Source organism: Pempheris klunzingeri, chromosome 1, assembly GCF_042242105.1.
Source record: "Pempheris klunzingeri isolate RE-2024b chromosome 1, fPemKlu1.hap1, whole genome shotgun sequence".
Classification (NCBI taxonomy): domain Eukaryota; kingdom Metazoa; phylum Chordata; class Actinopteri; order Acropomatiformes; family Pempheridae; genus Pempheris; species Pempheris klunzingeri.
In genome coordinates this window covers 33,817,486-33,842,078 of record NC_092012.1, presented here as the reverse complement: position 1 = coordinate 33,842,078, position 24,593 = coordinate 33,817,486, and the positions used below count along the sequence as shown (strand labels likewise).

At 44.6% G+C, this 24,593-nt stretch overlaps 1 protein-coding gene across 5 annotated transcripts in view; it reads left to right on the top strand.

Moving 5' to 3' along the window:
• Positions 1 to 24,593, top strand: part of LOC139198562 (A-kinase anchor protein 13) — a 92,403-nt gene that overhangs the window by 8,811 nt on the left and 58,999 nt on the right. For all 5 annotated transcript variants that reach the window (XM_070845515.1, XM_070827449.1, XM_070852816.1 and 2 more), the window contains exons 2-6: positions 7,758 to 7,801; positions 13,877 to 14,030; positions 16,460 to 16,614; positions 18,071 to 18,242; positions 23,515 to 23,698. In XM_070845515.1, the coding sequence (XP_070701616.1) occupies positions 7,769 to 7,801; positions 13,877 to 14,030; positions 16,460 to 16,614; positions 18,071 to 18,242; positions 23,515 to 23,698 (698 nt within the window). In that variant the 5' untranslated portion in view covers positions 7,758 to 7,768. The remainder of the gene's footprint in view (positions 1 to 7,757; positions 7,802 to 13,876; positions 14,031 to 16,459; positions 16,615 to 18,070; positions 18,243 to 23,514; positions 23,699 to 24,593) is intronic.

Below are 24,593 nucleotides of genomic sequence, written 5' to 3'. Positions count from 1 at the left end.
ACTTACACAAACGTATAGGCTATAGCATGCACGGCCCTCTGCAGGTTTCTGCACTGTATCACGTGTTTCTGCACAAACACTTCAGGCCTGTTAACGTCCCTCTAAATATTAGCCGAGCCTGAGGTCACCATATTGAAAATGTAGCAGCAGCACTTCTATTTGCTATAAGTTGCTATAAACATATTTTGTAAAATATAGTAAAAAGCTTAGCATAAAGAACAGTTAGCTTGGCTCTGCCCAACGGTAACGAAATCTGCCTACCAGCACTTCTAAAACTCACTAATTAACACGTTAGATCTCGTGCATATGCTGAACTGGTCCTGTAAAAGTGTCTGCAGAGCACCTCATGGCTTCATGGTGTGGAAACAGAGGGGGAGGGGGCGGCATCAAACCTGGGGAGGAGCGCTGATCAAGGCCCGGGCCCTGATTACAGGCCGGCCCCCTGTGTGCCTCACAATAAGATAATGCTATCTGGGCCCACAGGTATTTGGTTTCAGTGGAGAGGGTAATAACTGTCACCAAACACTGAGGAGACCTTTCATCCCCCCAGCCTTGTGTTGTCAGCCAGCGTTTGTGTGCAGTCTCTGCACAGAGGCAGCTTTTGTGTGGCAGGGTGAGGTCACGTCACCACGATGGCCTCATATCTGTCCTTAGAGACAATAGCTAGGTTTGATTAAATCAAACAGCCGTGACTATCTAAATGGTAGTCAACATGGTGTGTCCAAGTCACTGTGGCGGCGTTGTTGAGGAGGTGACGTAGCCCTGACTAATTTAGCCGTGCCCCAGCCGAGCAGAGCTGATAGTGAACCGTAAAAAGAAGCACACAAGAGTTCAACACAGACCAGACGCACTTTACTCTCTCTCTCCCCTCTCCCTCCCTCCCTCCCTCCCTCTCTCCTTTTGGTGGTAAATGGGAGTGCAGTCAGAGTCAGACATGTTGTAGTGGTAGGCCAGTAACTGGTGGTTAACCAGGGGAGAAAGGATGAGAGGTTAAACAAACGTCTGAGTTAAACATCAAACCGGGCTGAGCCACACGGAGCCTTAATCCTCCCTCAGTGTGTCACATTCGAAGGCTTTGATTGCAAATGTTACATTATTAATTTACGAAAGAAGCTGCTGACAAAAATGTAGCTGTGATGTGGTCGTCAGGGGTTTTTAGAAGTCTTGCGTTATGAGTCAGATGTTGTCCATGTTTGGAATGAAACTTTTATTTGACAGAAAACGCAAATTAGCTTTTCGGGCAAAAAAAAAAAAAATGTCTAGCTTCATTTGAACAAATTTTTACAGCAGTTTTGAAAAGTGAAATTCGATTTAGTGTCCATCTCACGCTGCAGCGCTTCAAAATCTAATAAAAAGTGTATGACACGAAAAAGACAGGTTGATAATAAAAGAATAAAAGCAATTTAAAGTGAAGATCAGTGAACTGTTGGACAGTTCATAAGAACTCTGTCTCTCACCAGGCTTTAAATCCGCCGGAAAGCTCTCCCTGGCACTCTCATCTGCCATTTGGTCAGGGTTTTTATTTAAAGCTCCTTACAGCTAAAGCATGACTGACCCAAGTGGGCACTGAACCCCAAACCTGGCAGTGTTTGCCGAAGGATCTCAGTGCCGCTGCTCACAAAATTCGGCGTGGATTTTATCTCAATATGTACGTATCTAAGGTCTAAATGGACCAAAACAGGCAGAGAGAACAAGGTATCCAGGCCAGGCTGTCCTTGTCTAGTTTATACAAGATGGGGTATGTCTGCACAGGTGAGGCCCAAACTCAGTCCTGCCCCTCTCTGAGACCAACGTCCTGTCTGTGTCTTAATCATGGAGTCCTGGTGTTGGATGACAGCTTAGGTCTATATTGGGCTTCGGTCCCTCTTTACAGGTGTCTCCATGTCCTTGACTGCAGCTCTCTATGCGCTGCCAAATTCAAAAAGCTTCATAAAGAAGCAGCCCCAGGTAACTGTTGTCCCCATAACTGCATTGCATTGACATTCTTCAAGTTAATTAATAGCCAATGGGAGGTTTTTGCCCTAGAAAGACTGCAGCATGAAGCTCATAGGCGATAACACACGGATTGAAAGTTGGACATTGCCTTGTGTACATTTAGTTCAAACAATGTGACCTGTTTTATTTCAAGGAAAACAGCTACTAGCTTGCACTTTCTGCTTTGCTGGTGTTTGATGATCCCTGTGCTCTGTTTCAGAAGCAGATGTCAAGATTTACTCCTAAAGAGTTGGTTTGCACAATCACATTGTATCAATGGCAGAGCTAAAGCATTATTCGTTTTTGTTTTTTTCCCTACTTTATCTAGAATTGTGTGGCTTTCACTGGCATTTTGCTCCTCCAGGCTCCAGGCTGTCGACAGGCGTGTTAACTGGGCTGCTTTAAAATGTTCATTGCTCTGTGAAGGACACAAAATCATTGATTTCACACATGCAGCAGGGCGGTTACAAAAAATGGAGAGTTAAGAAGGCAACACATCATATAGATTTTAGGCGAGTTCAGCAAAAACAATAACATGCAGTTGTTTCTATTTCCCAGTATTGATTCCATTGTGTTGATAAGATAAGTGAGGTGTGATAATGACCCTTTAAATGATTGAAAGAGCTGTGTTTTCCAGTAAATAGACACTTGCATCATTTGTGTGGGGTGGAGTTAAGCTAGCACCTTTGGACTGTGCACGAAACCATGTCGCTTTTATTTCCTGAAGCGTTTTGCTTTTCAATTGCTGAGGTTTTCAATGGTCTCCTAGCAACTGAACAACCGTGGCGTGCAGCTAACACATGAGTTTGTTCAAGAAGTCTAAAGAGTTGTGGCCTTTGGACGGGAGGACTCAGACACTCCTACAGGAAGTCTCTGAGGGAGTGGTGCTGATCAACAAAGGATGTGTTGATGCCATCAGGAGCCTCCAGTCACCTCTGATCCACCCACTGTTTACCGGTCTGACAACCTGGATGTTGTAACATGATCGGATCTATCGTGAATTAGCTGTGATCTGGTTCATAGTTACATTAGAAACCGTCATCAGCTCATGACTTCAGAGGATGATGCCAAAAGGTGGGGGTGCATGCAGCCATGCATTGTATGAAAAAGCACCAATATGTTTCCATATATTTAGTTTGCAGTTTGGCCACATCTGTTTTGTTGTGCTAGGTTCTCTGGAGTGTATTTTTTAAGGCCTTGGTTCTCTTGAATAATGCAAACTTTGACTTTGACACAAATCACCATCTTAAAGGAGATGTAGGAGGTGTTTTAAAAGCTGTGCCTTAATTGTACTGGCTGTAATGGCTGCAAAGTAATCCTTTGGGGCAACTGTGCTCGATGAAAGAACGCCCACTAAAAGCGCTTGTTTTAGCCACTGTCGGGCTCAGGTTGTTATTCTAAGTGTCTGACAACATTATATAAAGGATCCCTACAGAGAGAGATCCTTTATGTTAATCAGAAATAGTCCAAATATTTCAAAATACTTGAAAAATCAGTGACTTAGGAAATGCCTTGAAGACAATGGTCAGGTCAGAGAAACACTGAATGTAGATATGACTTTTCACTTTTCACCGCACCTTTAAGTTTTGTCCGTCACAAAGGCAGCTCACGCTCTATGGTCCATCCAGGGACGATTACTGAAGCATGTGTGATGGCAGAGTTTAACCAAGAACATACACAAATGCAACACATTTACAGACAGAAGTGATCAGTACACCGTAGCCACAGACGTGTCGATCCTGTGCATGTGGTTGTGTTGGGGAATCCTCAGCCAATGATTGGGGAGGGTGCAGGATACAGTCTGATTAATGAGTTGTGAAGCTAATCCTATTCATCCTCCCATTCACGCTGCAGTCACATTGCTATTATGGCTTATTCTGATAGCCAGGGGACCCGTGGAAGCCATAACAGACCCATTCACAGCCCCGACTCGGTGTATCACCGCTCCTGTCTCAGCATTGAGGGGCTTTTGTCTCTTGATTTATTGATCCATTTGTGAGGACTGTGCACTTGAATGTGGCTGATGCCCCGCTTCTTTGTGGCCTTCCTGCTGCACAGGAAGAACATTCATTAGTTAGCAGTAGTTCAGAGGCAGTTTCTGCCATAATGGAGACCTAGGGAGCTCAGCTGAAGGCTGGCTGCACCCAGTGTTTTAGGTGGAGTTAATGGATTGTGTAATCTCTATAAGCAGGTGTCGGGTGGCCGTAGGGTTAGCTAAGGGGATGTCATTTCTCAAGGTTCTTCTGTTACCAGAGAAGGAAACTTAGTTTGGTTCGGATACAGGGCATTTTCCTGACTTAAATGGATGATGTGCAGGTGTTATTTGGAAAAAAAGGAAGGGTTTAATTGTTGGATTCTGTGTATTTTCCATCACAAGTAGAAAGCTTGGCTTCAAATGTCTTCAGCTTCTCCAGTTTTACCATTATAGTGGATTTTACCTGAGGTGCACACTGTAACCTGATCTACAAGTCCAGGTATTGTCCGCAGCACCGAGATATCCTGTTGCAGTGCATTGCCTTGAACTTGTGTATGTCTGAGAAAATACTGCAGCCTTTTGTGATGCAGGAAACAGTGTACTAAGTCTTATGATTTCTGTAGTTTCTATAACAGGATTGTAGCTAGAAAGGACCTACTGTACAGATGTAGTTATAAAAGAAGTCCCTGCTGCACTTCCTGAATGATTGTTGCTGCCCACAAGGAACTGTTTGACCAGATGAACTGTTCCACCCACGACAGGCGTTGGGTCAGCAGGAGAAAAGTCTGGTGAACACATATCAAACTTGCGCTAAGGGATATTTTTCACGTTGTCTTGGAATCAAGTGACTCCTTGTCTTGTGAAAGAGTCTCTTGTAGTGATGAACACAGAGACTGAACATCCCTGTTTTAGCTCATCCTTTTAGTTTGGTTTGAGACTATTTGGTTGAATCCCGTCTCTCTCATCAGTCGGCATATAAAACACTACTTTATTAGCCGCTTTGGCTTGATGGGCCTGTGTTTTGGGTCTTTCTGCTCCCTAGTGGCCTAAAAAGTGTAAAAAGATCATAAGCCGTGTGATGCTTCTGTAGGTCTGCATCTTCTAAATTCGAACTTTGCCGTGTTCATTTAGAAAAGGGACATGTGAAATACTTTTGTGCTTCTTTAAAATACTCAGGCTTCACCGTTTCCTCCTCAGCTGGCAGGATACGTTTGCTCTTTTCGACTGGCTAACTAGCTCAGCTTTGACATTCACATTAAAGTGTGATGTAATGTTACGGACCCCTCCCTCTGTGTGAACCTAAAGAAACCATTACATCCCGCGATGATCCAGTGCACTGAATCAGCTTCCTTTTATGTGTAACTTCCATCCCTGCATCATATCAGAGCACGCTCAGAAAGAGAAGTGTCCACAGTAGGAAATCAGGTGGTCAGTCACATGGTGGTCCAGTGGTTAGAACAGCCGGGTGGTTTAAAAGAGTTACTGGTTACTGACCGTAGAAGCAGATGTGTCTGTTGCTGCTTAAAATGTAAAATATGCTCATTGTTTAGGTGATTTAAGACGGCACAGGTAATTGCAAGTTAAAGAATAATTCATCTTCTCTTAAAGGGGAACTTTGCAACAGTTCCTGCACCCACAGCTCCCAAAATCATGTTGCATCATCCTCAGACTTTTCTAACTCTACAGCTGTTGTCAAACTACAGATTGTACTTGAATATTTTCTGTCTGCCTGCAGTGAAAGAACAGTTGTAATAGTTTAATGTTGGAGTCAGACGCTCGGGGCTACTTCTGTTAGGCTGTTGGGCTGCAGCTTTTCTTTTTAATGATATCTTTAATATTTAAGTTAAACAGCAGTGAAATGTTCACTCACAAGTTGTTTTCATATCAATAATCGTTTTAATGGAACCATACAAAACTATAACAAAAGCTTTTTCTGAAGGCAAAACATTTTAAGTCTCAAGATGGTTTCAGCTGCCGGTGCAAAATATTCCCTGAATGCAGTTGTTAACTCTCAGATTCTCCCTGCCAGTGAAGTGGCCGTTACAGTGGCAGACTGAGCTGTTGAACTGCCAGGTGTGAATGTGTGGAGAATGAAAAGCAGGAGGGGGCTGATAAAGGGCACGGAAACCTTCCTTGGAAGAATAAATGTTATCAACCCTGTCTTCAACAGTGAAAACTGTGAATGTAGCAACGTAACTACTTCTTACCAAATATTTTCTTACTGTGCAATGGATTAGGCCAGCGAGCGGTCAATAAGGTGTCATGTGAATGAAATGTCACAGACTCAACACCCGTAACAGTCAACAACGATGTTGACCTGGCCTGTTGAAGCACCCTTGAGTCTGACATCAACCCACACCTGCTCAGGCACTGTGGAGTCAGAAAGAGATGAGGAATGTCCAAAAAATGTGCAAGACCCAGTGAGCCTGTTGGGGACATTTTGTGAGTCTTATCAGCCACAGTCGTGCATGTGGTGAAGGAGCTGGTCCCAGGCCCAGTGCACTTAAGGCAAGAGGATTAGACTCCAGAGTATTATTAGAGCTGCTGATTATCCCCTTACCTGATCTGCCTAATTCTAGCTCCAGCCTATTTATTTAGCAGAAAAGAGGAGAAATGTTTGGATTGGGCTGCAGAAAGCGAATTGGCCTCTCCGTGCTTCAGCGCTCAGTCGAGTCCATCAGTGACTCTTTTGGTGTTTTCTGCTGAACTCATTAGGTCCTGGCCTTTTGTCGCCGCCTCCCCCGCTGTGGGGTTCATGTGATTAATGCACTGCTGACCACTGAGGCCAGCAGCAAGAACTTGTTTTAGTGCCAGGGAACAGCAAACAAAGGAAAATTGTCTCTCCAAATAACTGAGGAGAACACAGGCTCTTAAAGCCGAACGGCCCCTTGACTCATTGATGAATGCGAGCAGGCCAATATCTCTTCAAGAAAGTTCAACAAAGCGGCTTCCAATCCGTTCGTCCTCGAGCCTATAGCTGTAGTTTGTTTGGATGTAATTACACACCCACTGCCTCTGACCTTGTGCCCAGAAAACAGCTTTGAGGCCTGCGTCCCAGACTGGGAGCGAGGAATCAAACATGAACATGAGCCGGTAAATCCTGCTAACTGATCTTACTGACCATGTAGAAGGAGCAAAGTAATGTGTTTCAGTGTTGAAGCTACTTTTTTTTTTTCCTTCATTTGCTTGGTGAGGAACCAATTTGCGATCGGTGGAGGCTGCAGCACACAAAACCTTTGTCATCATCGCTGCAGCTGTCTTTGAATGGACAAGCACAAATAGAGAGTTGGCAGTTTTAGTTGGATGATGAGTGTGTGTTCCTGCGTGTTATTCAGGGTGTGTCTGTTCTGTGCCCATGCTCTATTAACCTCCCACTGAGTGTTGGGACGACTGCCAGGGTCAAGCTTAACTGTCACCCTGTCAGCAACAATGTTCTGATGCCGCTGCATGAATGTGGTAAAAAATAAAACAAAACCCTGATGTCCAGTCTTGTGATCTCTAGAGCAACTTGTTTTCAGGGTTTTATTCTCCAGTAAAACAGCAGAACAACACCAGTGCTGCACTGTAATGTGAGGAGACACTCGAAGCGACGGACCCACATAAGAGATTTAATGTTGCACCTTGTCTGTTGCTAAGGAGGCAGCTAACACATTAGCCATATCCACTTCATTATTATACCTTAATGTTGTGTTACAGCTTGTTGCACTTCCCCAAGCCATCATTAGTACTGCTTTAACACAGCATCTCATTTTGTATCACCAAATTCACAGCACAGGCCATAACCTCTGATTTGTTCTTCTCTTCACAGTGTCCACGGACATGAAACTCAATCCCCAGCTTGCTCCATTATATGTGAGTATCAGTGCTCGTACTAGAGGAAGCTCTCTCTCTCTCTGTCTTTCTTTCTGCAGGGCTCACAGTTTGTCTTTTAACGCCTCTGTAAGGCGTTGGTCGGCCCACACGGGTGTCTGCCCGGTTACGCCTCCTCTCAGGACTCTGCAGTCGTGTGCCTGGAGGTTCAGGTTTGCTGCACCTGTTAGGGCGGGACAGCCTACACCTTTACCAACCTTGTTAGTGCTGAGTTATATGAGCTCATGTCTTGTTCCTGGAATAGCTTGACCTGACTTCAACCTGAGAAGACGTCTAATTAACTGGACTAACTGAAAACAATTGCGTGGGTTTAATGTTTGCTGGACTTATAACAGTTTGCATCCTCTCTGTGTTTTACATATTCATAGTCTATGGAGATATGGATGGGTTTGTCTCAGTATTATTTGTGTGAACAGATCAACAATCTTTGTGTAAATGTGTAATCTGTAAATATAAAATGCCTTCCACAGATGCAAAAGAAGATTCTCTAAAAAAAACAAAAACTTTTGCAATATAAAATTGCAAATAAAGGCGGTTTATATTTACAGATTACACATTTACACACTGATTGTCAATCTGTTCACACAAATAATACTGAGACAAATCTATCTTCATGCCAGTTGAATGAGAAGAACCACTCGATGAGCCGGTGACATTACGAGAGCAGAGCCAGATAATTTATCAGGAAATGAACAACATGAGATAAAGACATGACGACTGCTATGACGATGAAATGATATGAAATTGTTCTTCATGAAACATCTCCCTTCTTTCTATCCAAAAGCAGAATTGTTGGTACAGTGGTTCCCGCCGGGATAAAACCCCCAACCAGGAACGTGTCTTGCTCCACCCGTTTGTGTAATTTCCTCCCCATCAAATACAGAGAATATCTGTCTTTTCAAAGCCACACTGGCCTCGTCTCTGCTCAGGTTTTTGGTGGAGGGAGCGAATAGCAACCCTCACAGTTAGAAACAGAGAACAGCTCCTGATCCACTTGGAACTTCTAGAATTATTTAGGAAAAAGGACAAATAGAGGCCTAGTTTACCTGGACATGTGCCATTTGTTCAAATCAATAGCTGAGCAGGTAATTACAGCAAAGAACTTGGTGCCTTGTGTGAAGAGGACATGTGAGCACTTGATTGCTGGACGTTCTTGTTAAGCGTGAGTGGAAATGTTTTGATTATGCCGACTGTGTGTGTACGTGTGTGTGTGTGTGTAAAAGAACATGCTGTACTGAAAGTTGCTTTTGCTTCTATAACTGAGCAGCAAGACAAACTTTTGGGACGTGGAACTTTCAGCCTATTTTCCAAGCTAAATTTTAAAAGTTTCCGAGTCATCATGTGACCTGGGATGCCAACATGTGGCCTCAGCCAGGGAGGCACCTGCGTGGTCTGCTCCCCAGTGGAGCCAGCTGAGGTGGTTCAGGTGGAGCAGGTGAAGCTTGTTGCTGAGGTCCTATCAGCCACACTGCGGAGGTTATCTCAGCAGCTTGAAATCTCCTATTTGTTACGATGAGTGAGGGCCACCTTCCAGACTGAAAGCTTTGCTTTGTGGCTCATGTTCCTGGTTGTCTTCTCAGGTCATCATGCAGCTGTCTGTGCCCCGTGCCCCCAACAAGTGGTCAATCTCATGATCCCTTTAACCCCATGGTGCTTGATGAGCAGCCTTGGGCTCAGCCAATTTACTGTTTAATTTCTAACTCTTAATTACTGTTAGATTACAAACAGGCTGGTGTTGTCAACCTCGTTTTTTGAGGTTTGCTCTTAAATACAGCTGCGGGTGGCGTTAAAGTGATCTTCACTCTGCCATCAGTGTGTGTGTGTGAGAGAGAGAGAGTGGTCCAAGACTTGTGTGTGTGTTTGTGTGTGTGTGCCTGTACAGAGTAGCTGACCCATGAACCACCCAGACAGCCTCATCTGTGATTTAGTCAGTCTCTGCAGTAGTTCCCTTTTAAAAAGCATATTGAGGCATCTCTGCCACCCAGAGTGACTGAAAATGAGTTTGTAAGTCTAAATTTCTGGATCACCAACTTAGAGTGAGTTTGCTTCAGAGGGCATAGAAAGGGTTAAACTTCTTTCAATAACAGAGAGGGACTCTGCTGTTCTGCCTGCAAGTAAACATGCTATTTACATTCTTGGCATTTAGCAGACAATGTTTTCCAGAGTGGCTCACAATTAAATGAGCAGGTAGGGGTGCAGTGTCACATGACCGTGGGCACAGGAGCCGCTGTGATGATGGAAACTGGGACCTCTCTGCTCGGTAACCGTCTGCAGCCGCACTGTGTGTCGGTCAGAGGGGGTGTGTAGTTTAGTAGTAAATGCTCTGGTTACTTTACATGTCAACTGTGTTAACAGGCCAACAAGCTTGTAAGATTTCCATAAATTGTTAGCGGAAGAAAAAGGGCCAAAATTTCTGTTTAAACCACAGAACTAGTTAAAATATACCGCCTCCAAGAAAACCCTCAGAAGTGAAGTTGGCTTCCCTTGTTAGTAAGATCTCCAGAATGCCAGCAGGGATGAATCACCCCGTCAAGGAAGTGTATCCATAAACCTTTAACAGTTTTATCACGCCAGCTCTTCACGGAACATGAAGTTTGGCTTGTTGTCCATAGTCTGTTTTTTATTGTCATTGTGGCCGTCGCCATGCACCATGTAAGGAATAAGGTACAGTGAGCCGCTCATTACTGTAAAGTGACCCCAAACAGGGTGCTGCAGGACCCTGGTATATAGCTGTAATTGACCAATCAGAGTGGGGCATTCAACAAAGTGAAAGGTAGAAAGCTAGGTCTCCTACATTTACAGTGATTAATGAAGAGGAGAAAAACCTCAGAGGTCCCATGGGGTGCTTTGGAAATTAGTTTGGGTGCTGAAGTAGAGCAAACTTCCACATTGTGCTGCCTGTAGTCAGAAATCCAGCCAGGGGGATAAATATTCATTAAAACTGCAAAGTGAATTTGAAACTCATCATTAAAAGCTGATCTGTAGAGAATTCCCAACAGTGTGAGTGAAGGTCTGAAATCAACCAGCGCCTCACCTGGACAGTTACAGGATGTGTGGAGCAGGACACACTCACACATGCATATTTAAAAGAGGGGGCTGGGTTCATGGCCTCCAGCTGTTCTTTTGATGTTGCCTGTTACCCGCTGAAGCTCCATGATTAGCAGGTCAATACCCCAGCAGGTCACTTTGTTAAGTACTTATTACCAGCAGAGAGCACAGTCACACGGTGTGGCCGACACACATCCACCGGTGCTGCTTTTAAACCGCTCGTTTGCTTCTCTGAATTAAACAGGACACGTGAGCATCACTTAGGATTTTATCATTTGGTATTTTAATCATTTCTATTATTAGTCTCATTGTCAGTAGCGTTAGTGTGTGTGTGTGTGTGTGTGTGTGTGTGTGTGTGTGCGCTTGTTTTCATGTTTTGAGAAGGGCGCTGTGTGCAGCTGTGTTTCCTGCCGTCTCCAGCAGATGTTTCACATCTCTGTTTCCCCACCTCTGCCCCCTGCCAACACATTTCCCTCCAAAAGGACTGACAATGGCCTTATTCAGATGATGTTCTCTTCTACTCTTAAGTCTCTCTCTCTTTTCAAACAGTTCACATCAGTTTCAGCTCACTGATCACAGTTTACTTACAAGCGACAGGAAGAGAGCAGAAAACACGAAGATGTGATTTTGTGACTATTTTCTCTCCTCAGTTAATTTCCTGGTCAGTTTAGAAATCAGTAGTTCACTACGGTATTTATTTTGATAAAACGTCAGAAATCATTTGAGCAGCTAATGTGGCAGCTGCAGCAGGCTGATGTTGGGACTGAGGCGATTTGCCCGCGGCCTTCAGCAGCAGAGAGGAAAAAAAAAAGATTTCTCCTTTTGCTTTTCTTTTGTTCGTCGTGAGGATGTGGAAGTCATTTCCCACTAATATGTTTTCATTTTCTCGTGGAGTGCAAACTCATAAATCCACTGAGGTGCCAATCCATTCGCTATCACCAAACCCTAATTTCCAATGTGGGCTCTGGATTAAAGATGAGTTTTTAATGGAGAGAATGTCATGCCTGCTGGCTTCCTCCCATCTACAACTCATTTACTCCAGTGCCTCTGCTCTGCTTGTTAAAGCTCAGACTCTCCGTGCATAGCAAAGCCCGCTCCCTTCATGCTGCAAGTCAGTGTGCTTCGTCCCGGCTCTCAGAAGGTTACTGCGGGCTGTTCCTCTTCCTGTGGCCTCTGGGCTATGTGGTTGCCTTTGAACACACCACCCCCCCTTTACATTGCTCAGCAGCAGCAGCAGTTGCTTTGCCAAACAGAGACTTGCCAATCCTCAGGCTGCTGGTTAGTCTCGCTGCTGTCAACCTGCTGATTCCTCCCTTCCCTCGAATGGAACAAAGCCCCGAGGCGGCCACTTTATAAGAGCAGGAGGAAGCACCTTTAACCCTGACTGTTAAGCTCACCTCGACGACAGCCTTCACCGGCCGTCGCGTCAGGCTGCTCATGTCGGACCAAGCTGGTGAAAAGATTGCAACACTGGTCAGATTAAGTGGGATGAAATGTCCCATTATCCCTCCTCGGTGTCAACAAGCTGCAGTCCCCCAGTGGAAAACAGCTAATTTGGAACAATATCCCTATTTTTGTTGCTTCTCCTCCTCCTCAGTCTGTCCCCAGATGACACCACATCATCCCCCCCAACGCTCCAGCCACAACACAGCCATCTGTCACTGTAGGAAAAGAGCAGACTGCACAATAAACTATGCAGAGTTGTGTATTCACACTGGAATATTATCTAATAAGCACAATATAGCTGAGAAAACTTGTCTACCCAGATTGATTGGAAGTTGACTTTTGTTCCTGTATGTTTTGTTTTCTGTTCTCATTGGGCACAAATACAGTTTACTGATGGCAAATGTACTTCTCCAAATGTGTGTCCTTGATTGTACAATCAGTCTGGTTTTCACATTACATTACAGGGGATTAGCCTCGGTGTATTGGTGCATAATCAAGAATAAAGAATAAAGAATGTAAACATGTAAGATATTTATAATACAGGACAGGAGAAAACACACACACACACACACACACACACTGTTTCAGACGGGTGGACACGAGCAGCTTCTCCTCTCTAGCTGGCTACCATCAAATTAGCTGGCTGTGATGACAACTGTGGCTTACTTTGTAATGTTTTCAAGAAGTGTTGCTCTTAATCACGTTGCTTCCTTTTGTGAAACTGTTTCCTCTTCCTCTTCCTCCTCCTCCTCCTCCTCTGCGGTCTGAACCTGACGGAGCTCGCTCACTGAGCTGGCAGAACGTCAAGCTGCTCCTCCGTGTTTCAGCTCTGTCTGGTGCCTCCCTGTTTGTTTGTTAATGATGTGATGTGTGGAATTTTAACATCAATAATTCATCATTAGCATATTAACTCTGAGCCGTTAGTGTAATTGTTGTGGCGCTGAGAGGACTGGCAGCCTCCACACTTTACACTGTGGAATCCAGGCTGCCAACCTGTAGCTGGGTCCCATTGTGAAGCATTTTTAAATGCACATAAAATCCTGATGTATTTCGACTGTATTGATGAGAGACTAATAGATGTGCACACTAGCACTCAGCCAGAGGATGGCTGCTGTTTTCCATAGTTTTGGACTTCAAAACCTTAATTGTAAGAGTTGTTTGGGGTTTGTTGTGCTGCACACACACACACGATCAAGGTGTGTGTGTGTGCATCCCTGACTAGTTCCAAATGTGGCTTGATAACTGTAATCAAAATACATAATTTTTTTATGATTTTTTTTTTGGTGTTGCCTTTATTTGATAGTTATAGTAAAGAGGCGGGGGGGCAGACATACAACAGGAAGGAGGAAGTGTGTCTTAGACTTGATAGAAAATAAGCTTCTTTTCATATAATGTTTTACTCAGAACCTATTCAGTACTGCATCTGGTCAGATCAGTAAAGACAGAGGTATCAGATCTATCTGCTAGGGTGAAACACACAGATTTACTACAGTCAGTCATTTCCTCCACTGTTTCCTGATGGAATTGATGCTCACTGTCTCCCCTCCGTCCCTCCCCCTGCAGGGGCAGTGTGTTGTCACAGTGCAGCTCGCTGATGAAGAGCTGGCTGCGGATGAGGAGGGTGTGGACTACTTCCTGCTGTTTGCTGGCAGCACACAGAGACACCTGACCAGCACCCTAAGGAGCAGTCATGACACCTTGCAGGCGCTGTGTCCCGGTAAGCCACCCCACCCACAATGCCTTGCAGCGTCCGTGTTACCTCCAGCCGACCTGTGTGAAGGCAGCTCCACCTGCATGCTAATACAAGTTCAGTCTGCTTTCAATTGTGCCATCATGTGTGTCCTTGATGCAGAAACCTTTTAGGTTAGTGCTGCTTAATAAAAACAAACTACAAGCATCATGGCAGACGTTCATCATGGCCGCTGACCGTACAGTCCGTCTTCTATAGCCATGCTTGCTGCTGCCCAAAGCATGCAACAGTGCCGCACTGTGACATTCATTTGGAAGGGGATGGTGTTGTTCTGTCCTCACGTCACACAGAAAGCATGGGGCAGTCAGGAGTGATTACGGCAGTGGAAGAAAGCTGAAGTCATAAATGATTAATCATCCACCACCACTGTCCTCGTTTTTTTTTAAATGAATGTTGTGATTTGGAGAGAGAGAAATCACCTCATTTTACATTTTCCAGAGCTTGGCTCATTCATCACTCCTCTTGGAGCACATTGCACTAATTCGACCTGCAAGATCGAACATATGTAGCCAGTGCTAAAGTCAGAGAGGGATGCGACAGGCAGCACGGAACTCAGGGGTCAAAGGTGCGTGTGATCCTGTAGTAAAGATGGATGGGAAGATGTTAGATATGAGCTGAAGGGACAAATGTAAAGGATATCGTTGGCCTCATCAAGTGTCTGCGTCCCAGACAGAGAAAAAGAAGGTGGAACATGTTAAACTGTGTTATCTTGTTAAGAGCTCTGCTGAATTACAGCAGTCTGGGGGGGTCGGAGGAGGTGTTGCTGTCTACTGACAGATTAGCTCCGCCTCGCTGCTCCCTCCATCAGCACACACAGAGCTCAGAGGGACCGGTCCTGTGACCAAGCAGAAGGTCGCCTGATGGAGATACACTCCATCAGTACTGTGGCTCGGGTTGAGGTGCCCTTCAGCAAGGCATTTAAAGCCAAAACATTGAACTAAGTGACCGTTTGTCGCTCCGAACGACACGGACGCAGAGTAAAAGACAGAAGGTGCGCTGAAGAAATGCGTCTGATGTGGTCAGAGGCTCGTTCCGGATGCAGAGGACGTTAATAAGGTTAAAATGAAAAGGAGCCGTGCTGCCACAGAGGAGGACTCTGCTTTTTGGGGAGGAGCACGTTCATGCAAAGGCCCGTGTCATGCCCTGGAAATTAGAAGCAGGCATTTATCAGGCAGCCATGCAGAGCGTTTCTATACTGTGACACAGGCCACGCAGACGACAACAGCTGATATCACAGCTCAAAACTCATTTGCATTAATTGTTACTGCATTTTTTGGTAGGTCAGGTTTGATTTGTGACTGCTAAATAGGGATTAGTGGGATGAATTTAAACACTTTTATTAAGTCACACGTACATTTCATTCATTAATATTCAGATTTATTGGTATTTATTAGATGTGGCTTAAGTCAGTGGTGGGAGTTTGCACTATACTGTAGCTGATTGTTGTTATTGATTAGTTTTTATTTCACAGTTTTGTCAAAAAAACAGGAATTGTGGTTGTTAATCTTAAATCTGTTTTTGTGTCATTGGTGTGAGATTATTTCGGTCCCTCTTAAACCCCATAAAGAGTTTATTTGAAAGAACTTCTCAGATTTTTAATTCCTCATACACTTCTTACATGCGACTGTCGCAGATCAGTCTCCATCACTGATGTAAGTGGGACTTACAACATGTAGTTACTTCACAATACAATTGACTTAAATGAAGGAACCAACTGACGGCACTTTTAGAAGTAGAATATAAGCTTGGCCATCTTCCCCTGAGCTGGACAGACTGCACTAATGAGCTATTGGCCTTTTTGACATTTTGGCTTAATCATAGTAGGAAAGCCCAGACGTTAATGATGGCTCTTGTCTGTTCAAGGTTGTGTCTGAAATCACTCACCGCTCTGTGCTCTGTGTAGAGGACTACATCCTGAGCTCGTCCACAAAATGAAAAAACACTTTTGCGCACTACTCGGGTCATTGTCTCTGCGCTGCTAATTATATCTGTCTTTGTTCAGCGCTATGCATGATGGTATTTATATCATGTAGCACTTTATAACGTGCTTGGTTAGTGAGCAGCAGTGATACTTTACTTGTCATGAAGCATTGTGGGATACTTTGAGTCCACTTAATAGGGTATAATAAATCTCACTCTACATTCTGACTACAAAACAGTGAACTCACCACATAGTGAACCAGGACCAGCACCAGGACCCTGAAACTGAAGCAGCCAGTTAAGAGTTAAATCAGTTTTCATTGTGGAAATCCTCTTTCATCAGGGGAAAAGTGTTTCTGATTCTCATTTGGGATGGACAGATTGATAATTTAGAATATGAACCTGTATATTAAACTTATTCTGTCTCCTCTCCTCCCTCCTTTTCTGTCTGTGTCCCTCCTTGTATCGTCTTGTAGCCCACAACTGTTGCGAGGTGGTGCAGGTCACCTTGTGCTCGGTCAGCCGAGGTGTCCCCGAGGACTTGAAGCCCTGTCCGGGTCGCGTGGCTCCGTTGGCCGAGCATCAATTCAGCTTTGTCCAGGATTTGGCTTTTGACATGGCCCAGTTCCTGGTGAGCAACAACGCCACTCATGTCCACCTCTTGTTTTCAATGTAATTCTATTGAAAGACAGATGCAAGTCACACAGTGTACAGAGATATTTTCCTTCACTTTTCTCATCTTCAACAAACATAACTCCCCTCCTCCCACCCATCCCCTCCTGGCCTTGGCTTGGAGATCTAACAAGACAAGCACAAGTACAACACAAAATGGCTTAAAGATCCATGTGAGAAAAGGAATAGAAAATGTTTTTTTAAGAATAGATGCATACACAGAAGTTAAATGACAGTGTTGGTAATAATAATACTTATTGGAAATAAGGACCGAGGGGATACAGAAGAAAAAGAAGCAGAAGAAGAAGATAAAAAATCTAAATACAGACGTCATATTCTGCAAGATAACAGCTGACAGGCAACAAAATGTACAATGTGTTTTAATACACGTTGGATTAGATGATAAAATCTTGCATGTTTTACTTTCAAGTGCCATGTGGTGCCACTCTAAGCTCGAGCCTTATCACAGGTAGCCGTCCATTTATCAGACAGGGGTTGCCATGTTCTCAGGAGGATATTATCTGTGTTAGTAAATGTATAGCCAAGAGTCTCCATGTGAAGCACATTCCCCCCGAGCTCTGAGCCACTGCTGGACAGAATAACATGGGTCGCCCTTCATATTTATTAATGGACGGATTAAGCACCACGGATCCTAAGATGGCAAGCAGGGGATGTTGTGCAATAGATTTATTAAAAGCCATGGATATATCGTCGGGGCTTTGAATGATGGAGTCTGTAAACTGCTTTGAATTGCACAAAGGTATGTCTGGCATTTATAGAACTGCGGTGGATGTTATCAAGAGTTGCCTCCCATCCTTCCTCAGAGATTTCAGTGCAGCGTTCCTGCTTCCCAAACATCTTTTCAGTTTGCCACTGGCCCAAACTGCATGAGTCTGTGAGCGGTAGAGTAACCACAAAACCTGAGGCTCGTCTCAGAACAGGAGGGAAGTGGTTACCATTGGTTACGAGTGCAACAGCTATGTGGGCAAAGTGACAGTGAGACAAAAGATGGCCATGTTTTCGTCTCTTCCCTGACAAGCCTTGATGTGTCACAGTCCTTGGTATTCAATTAATGAATTCTTTCAGCACAGTTTATCATCCCATTAAGATTTAACATAGAATTTGCTTCGCCAAGGAGGAGGACAAGATAATATAAGCGTCTTGAGCATCCAAACTTAAAGCTTCTAATGGAACATTTTGAATGTGATTTGTTTTCCTCAACAGAGCACAGCCCCAAATTGAGCTTAGTACTGACAGATGCATGTGGAAGTGTCTTTCTACATTTACATCTTACCTTGTAGGCTTTTGGTTAATGCTCTTAGGCTGAGCGTCTTAAAGCGAGTGCTTCCAGTAGACTAAGCCTCGGCTCCTCCTCTGTAAAACTTGAGTCATCTTTGTAATCGTCCTCCAAACAGGTGAGCGCGGCGGGCCGGGCTGACGGCCTCGATGCGGCGCTGATGCTGGATGACTGTCAGATTCCCCTGCAGGAGTGTGAACGTCTGGATGAGAACCTGGCGCTGGCCCTCCACCACCTGACGCTGCCTCCGGGATGGAGCCTCCTGGGGAACAGACTAACCAACAGCACCGGTGAGAAGGGGTGGCGGTGGACGTTCTGTAGCGTCTGGTCACAGTAAAATGTCCAAGAGTCAGACAGAATATCTCTGCAGCGATGCAGAAACACACTGACAAACATAATGACACACATGCGTGGCTCCTCTGTTAGCGTCACACACGCAGTATGTTTCACAGCGTCGACCAGATATCAGTGAAACGAGGAAGATTGATCACTCTCAGCTGATTCATGCGATGAGCTCTGAGGCACTGACGCCCCTGCTGCTCCACTGTGATAAGAAATCAGAAACACGTCATTGTGTAGAAGTGGAATTTCTGCCAGCTAATGAAGCACCGTGCTAGTAAGAGATATGCAGGGTGGTGGCTCATCCTCTGACCACACCACGCTGATTGATTGGTCTTAAACAGTTCCTGCTCGGCCCTTTGTCAGCACGTCACTCAAAATGTGATTGAAATATGAGGATTTAATGGAGAATTTTTTTTTCTTTCTCTCAGATAACAGCACAGCTATTAGCAGACATCTAGCCATTTGTTAAAAACTGGACTAAATTTCATCAAAATAAAGGTTAGAAACTGCAAAATTTTCTTTATTTTCAACACATAACCATTAATACAAGATCTCCTGGACAGATTTAGACAACGGGAATCTACCGGTTGTGTCGGCACACCTAAGGTATGTGAGTATTCAGGGCATACAGGCTTCAGCTGTGCTTATTTTCTACAATTATTTAATGACCAGTCTGATGATTCATTCACAGATAAATCATATAGTTGTGACAAGCAGCCAAAGATACATTCCTGACTTCAGAGGAGCTCACAGTTGTGTTTCTGAGGTTGCAGCGTAGCCGGAGAGCTCATGCATGTAGCTGTTGTAGCTGACACGCTTCTCCTCAGAAATGTAACCACAAGTGAAGGCTGCAGCCCTGCAGGAGAACACGTCTCTATATGGACTTTCATCTGACTCTGGTATCGGTGGGATCAAACAGAGCAGAGTATCTCCGCGCCGCAGCAGTTTGGCTCGTGAGAAATGGCTATGTCAGTGCAAACAAACCTACATTTTTTATTAAAATTAAAGTGCCAATTTTCTCCAGCCATTGACTCCGAAGACTTTAATCAGTTAAAGGAAGCCAAAATGAGCTGATGTGGATGATAAACTCCACATCGAGGTAATTGCTCTCTGTGAAGCAGCATAAACAAGACTTTTGGGAGTAGTCAGAGCGCGGCCTCTGCCTGCGGCTATTGTTAAGATAATAGCTTGTGGTTTAACTTAGATTTGGATATTAGACCCAACCAGCCGAACCGGCAGGATTTCTGACAACAATGAAGACTCAGTAAGTGTTTAGCGAAGATTGTTAGTCCACACACCCGTTTTCAAACGTTGTGTTGGTTATTGGTGTGGAGCCTGAAAAGAAAAGTCATCAAATCAAATTTTCAGTAATGGCCTCCCTGCCGATTAGATAAGGTCTGCTTGTTACTGTTGTGAAAAGTGTTACGGCTGGAAACACATACACACACACACACACACACACACACACACACAGGCTCCTTTGTATTGAACTCAGTTGTCATGTTGTTGATGTTTAAGGAGGCTTCCTGCTGCAGTGAGTGATGTGTGCTCTAATAGGCTCTGCTATACAATATGTCACCGCTTCAATACAAGATGCTCTGCTGCGGTGAACTGCGGGGAGGGGAGGGAGGGAGGGAGGGAGGAGAGGTGCAACGCTGCTCTCCATTTATCAGATCTGTCAGATGATGGATAGCAACAGACTACAGGTGGAGGTGACGGTGCTTTATCTCAGTCATCCTTCACACTGTGGACACGCAGCAGTCACTGATCTCACAATAGACAGCCATTAATTGTCCTCAGGGAAATTCTCATCACCTGGAAGAACTGTGCATGTCAGTGGAAATGGTGAACACCCAACTAATTTACTGGTCTTAGCAACAGTAACTGTCAGCTTGTATTTAGCCTTTGCTTTGTAAATCCATACCATAATACAAAGGGGAACATCACCTCAACCTCACCTCACGTTCACGTTTTTAAGACACGATAGAAAACAGTCTCTTAACCGTGGAAGCAGTGGTTGGTGGAGTGTGTGACACCATCTCGGTTCACCACAGACGTGCCCAAAGAGCGAGCCATAGGATCACACAGCCGGGCTGAGTCCTGGACGTCCCCGGACCAATTTAGTACTCCGGTGCAAGAACAGAATAATCCCTTTATTTATATGATTATCACACAGCAGCGGGGACAATAGGTGCGTCTCCACATTCTGAACGGGCACTTTTACTCTCAGCAGTGGTGACTTCATTCAATAATTAGTGAAGTCAATAATCCTGTCGGTGCGACAGGTGCAGTCAGGATCTGATGACAGTCTGTCCTTTTCTACACATCAGACAGATAAACTCTATCACAGAGATTATGAATCTTTTGGAATAATGCAGCAGAGTCCTGAGCTCCATCATGTCTGGAGGGACTTTATATTTTACTGTAAGTGAAAGTCCAAACTTAGTGTGAAACATTACTAATATTACTAATATTATCAGCTCTGCAAGCGTGCACACAGTCAGGCTGAGCCCTGCACAGACCGGGGTGGTTTTGATATTAAGGTATTGGGGGGAAAAAAAAGGTGTGAGAACGCCGTTCTGAATCATTTATCCGAATCTCCACTTCAAGCCCTGGTTACTTGTCATTTATCATTCATCAACCAGACTAAGAGTCTACAGCCACACCAGCAGTGCTGTTCTGTTGGAGCCATTTTGAACTGAATGTCTGCGGGTGCACTGTTGGTTGGACACAAGTCATAAAGCTTAATAAAACTAAATTCATTAATCTAAAAAAATCAGTTAGAAGTGTGAAGAAGTACGAGAAAGACTGTAACTATTCCAAAGCTGGAGAAGCTAACCAGTAGCCAGCTCGGAGCACTGAGGTTGTTTTGGCGGCTCGTGGTGACTCAACATGCTGTTGGTGCACTGCAACAAATATCTGTATCAACATGTACATCCCAGCTGACCCTCCCTGCTGTACAGCATTTCCTGCTGCTTTTTGGCACCTCGCACTCCAGCCCGGTCCAAGTTGGCCAACTGGAGCATTACATTTTTCCATTTAGCTCGAGATTCATCAGGGCAGGCCGGTTTAGGCTGGCTCGCGATAAATGGAGTGAAACCTGTGATCAGCAGACACAACCAGCAGTATAAATGTTGCCTAATAGTTATTGTGGTGCTGATAAGGGAAAGTAAAATGTGGTGTCTGCATCATGCACTGATCCGATCTGTTGCAGTTTTTTTTTCCGACTGTTTTTGTTTTCCAACTGATTTCATCTCAGTGTTGAAATCTGCACAGGGCAAAGTTAGAACGTCCAAGAGGAAATCACAGAGAAGTTTTCTGCTTTTTCTTCTTTGCTCAAATACATTTTTCAAAGAAAGTTTTGTGCATGGACACTGGAGGAATCCTCTATTCACCGGCAGTGACAAATGAAAGCTTACGAGTAAAACACAATCTTTCCAATAGCAGGGAAGAAACACTGTGTCCAGAGAAATCTGGACTCAGCAACAGTGCCGGGGACATGTTTTCTCCTTCCTGTAGTTTCTGGTGTTATTAATAACCACAGAGCAGGTGGCTTGATAAACCTGAGCAGTCTGTGTGCAGCGTACTGACTCTGCATTAGCAGACATCTGGGTGCTGAAGTGGAGATTTTTCAAACACCACATCATTTTGAACCCCTAACAAACATCCGTCTAGTGTTTTATCTTATTACGGGTTTTATTTTCTCTCCAATGATCTGTTGTTTCCACCTTTTAATTGTGAAGTTACCATTTATTGAACTGCAGGACTCACGTTCTTAAGCTCACCTCTTATCTCAACATGCCCTTTCAAACTGACATTGAATAGCCAGAACGTGGACAGTGAAATATATTAATACTAACTAAAAGATCGGGCACCTCCTGTAGACCTGGCATTGTCTTCATAATCTTCCCCAGGGAATGCAGAGAGAGATTTAATTACACAGATTCAACTTGAGATGAGATGATCTCTTGAACAACCAACAGCCATTCATCCTGGCTGTAGTGCTGCAGGGAGCCTTTCTGAGTACCTGTTGTGTGTGTGTGTGTGTGTGTGTGCCCATGAATCTCCATTAATGTCTGTGCGTATGTGTTAAGGAGAGGGTCTCCGTGTCTGATGGTGTTATTAGGAGTTCTGTTGATATATGGGGCCAGTAATGGACTTTAATTAAAACTGGGGGTCTGAGTGTTGCTCACGTCTGCTAAAATGAAATGGTGGAGTTTGATTTAGTCACATGCATCATTGTTATTGTTGTTGCTGTGATAGTTTTACTGTTATATTATAATATATAATATTCGATGCTGCTTCAGAGGACTGAAACACAAACACTTATTCACATATTCTCTTATTTTATGCATAAAAGCTGATGGATAAGGATGTAAATTCCTGTATGTACACAGCCCGGCCTGCCGAACAGATACATTATCAACTGATTAAAATGTCAGGATGGGACATCGGTGCTCCCCAGGTGAGGACCCGTTCCCTCCCTCCCTCCCTCCTGGAGCGCTGTATGGGCGCATGGTGATGAGTTAGTTTGAGGTAGGCATCAGCTGTGTGGCCAAACAAAGAATAGATATGCTCTTCATTTTTGTTTTATATTGCTATTGATGTGCTTTAGTAGTGATATCATAGCCGTGCAATATCAGCAGCGTCTTATTGCCCAGCGAACTTTCCCCACTGAGGGATCAATAAAAAGTTTTACCTGATCTTTATCTTATTGCTGAAGCAATTATGCTTTTATGGAGAAGTTATATGAGATGAAAGTGGACGCGAGAGGCAGCCAGAGGAAGTGCATCAGCTGGATGTCAGTCAGAGGGTTGGTGAGAGTTGGTTGGTTAATATGTGAAGAGAAGTTGCTGAGGTGCTCTTCACTTCTATCATGAGTTAGCTGTGAAGAGCATCGGTCATGGCTTTGTTTTACACACATACATTCTCACATCCCTCCACCAGTGTCAGTCACTCTGTCTGACTTTTTATGGAGCCTGGCCCCGTCCCCTCTAACATTCTCTGCATGTCCCTGTTCACTGGGTCACTGTGGACCCTGGACTGATTTAATTAGCCGGCACCGTGTGTTGCCGAGCTGCAGCGAGTGATGGTATGTCGGTGACTGCACTACAAATCGACTCACTTAACTTCTGTCTTTTCTTTTTTGTCTGTTTGTTTGAACCTTTCTGTACTCGTCGTATTTATTTCTGTATCTCTCGTCCTCTGTGTCTCGCTCAGACCCGAACCCGCAGGAGACTCTGCTGCATTTCTCAGCACGATGTGGCCTTTTTCGGGTTACGCACTTCCTGCTGCAGCAGAGTGGGGCGAGAACGGCCCTGCGACTGTCCAACAGACAAGGCCACACCCCGTCCACCGTCGCGGCCCTGCGAGGACACGAACGCCTGCACGAGCTCCTCACCAAGTAAGCGCTTCAGCACGTCTTGTAACGACAATTAAAGGCTGTTTTATATCAAACATAATGGACGTTTTTCAATGCAGTGCTCCACAGTATAAAAACAACAGTCCACACAGTGTGAGAGTCTCAGTGACCATCACCCTCCTCTCCGAACACACAGTCGCATTCAGTATATCAGAGGGCAGATGGCGTGGTTCCTCCAGGCCCTTTAGCACAACTTTGTTTGTCTATTGTCTCCACAGAACAATAGAAGTATCCAAAGAACATCACCACAGAGCCCACTGCAGCCAAGCAGAGCGCTTTCAAATGGCAGCCGGATAGTTGAGAGCAAATAGAAAAGTTGTGGGCTGCCAATTGTTCTGAGACAGTGCAGAGAGATGGGAAAGTATTTGTAACACAGAAGCTGTGATTACGACTTCTACGTCTGCTGACCCGTCGCGGTGCCCCTCCACCCTCCACAACATGTCACTATGTGCAACTGTACTTTAGTCCATCTTGTGGTTGAGTGGAAACAGTGTTAGTAAGTGTTTTGTGTGCAGATATTATTCCTATAATGCCCGAGTGACTAATAAGGTCAAACTCTTCTCATCCCTTTATAGTGAAACACAGCAGCTTTTGGGTTAAATGGACTGAGACACGGCTTAACGTGGAAATGGAGCCTTTATGTGTCTTTCAAGCACTCCACTTATCTACTGCAGAATAGTTTTCACTTAACTCAAAATGAAGATGCCACAAGCTGAAAGACACCTACTATTTAGCGAGCTTGCTCGTTACCAAGCACTGAAGTTGCTTTACAACTTCCCGCTCCCTCTTTATGTGTTGGTGATTACACTTCCCCCATGAAAAGTGAAGTCACTTGCAGCCTGGCTGGTGACCTCAGCTGCCTGGCCTCGCAGCTAAA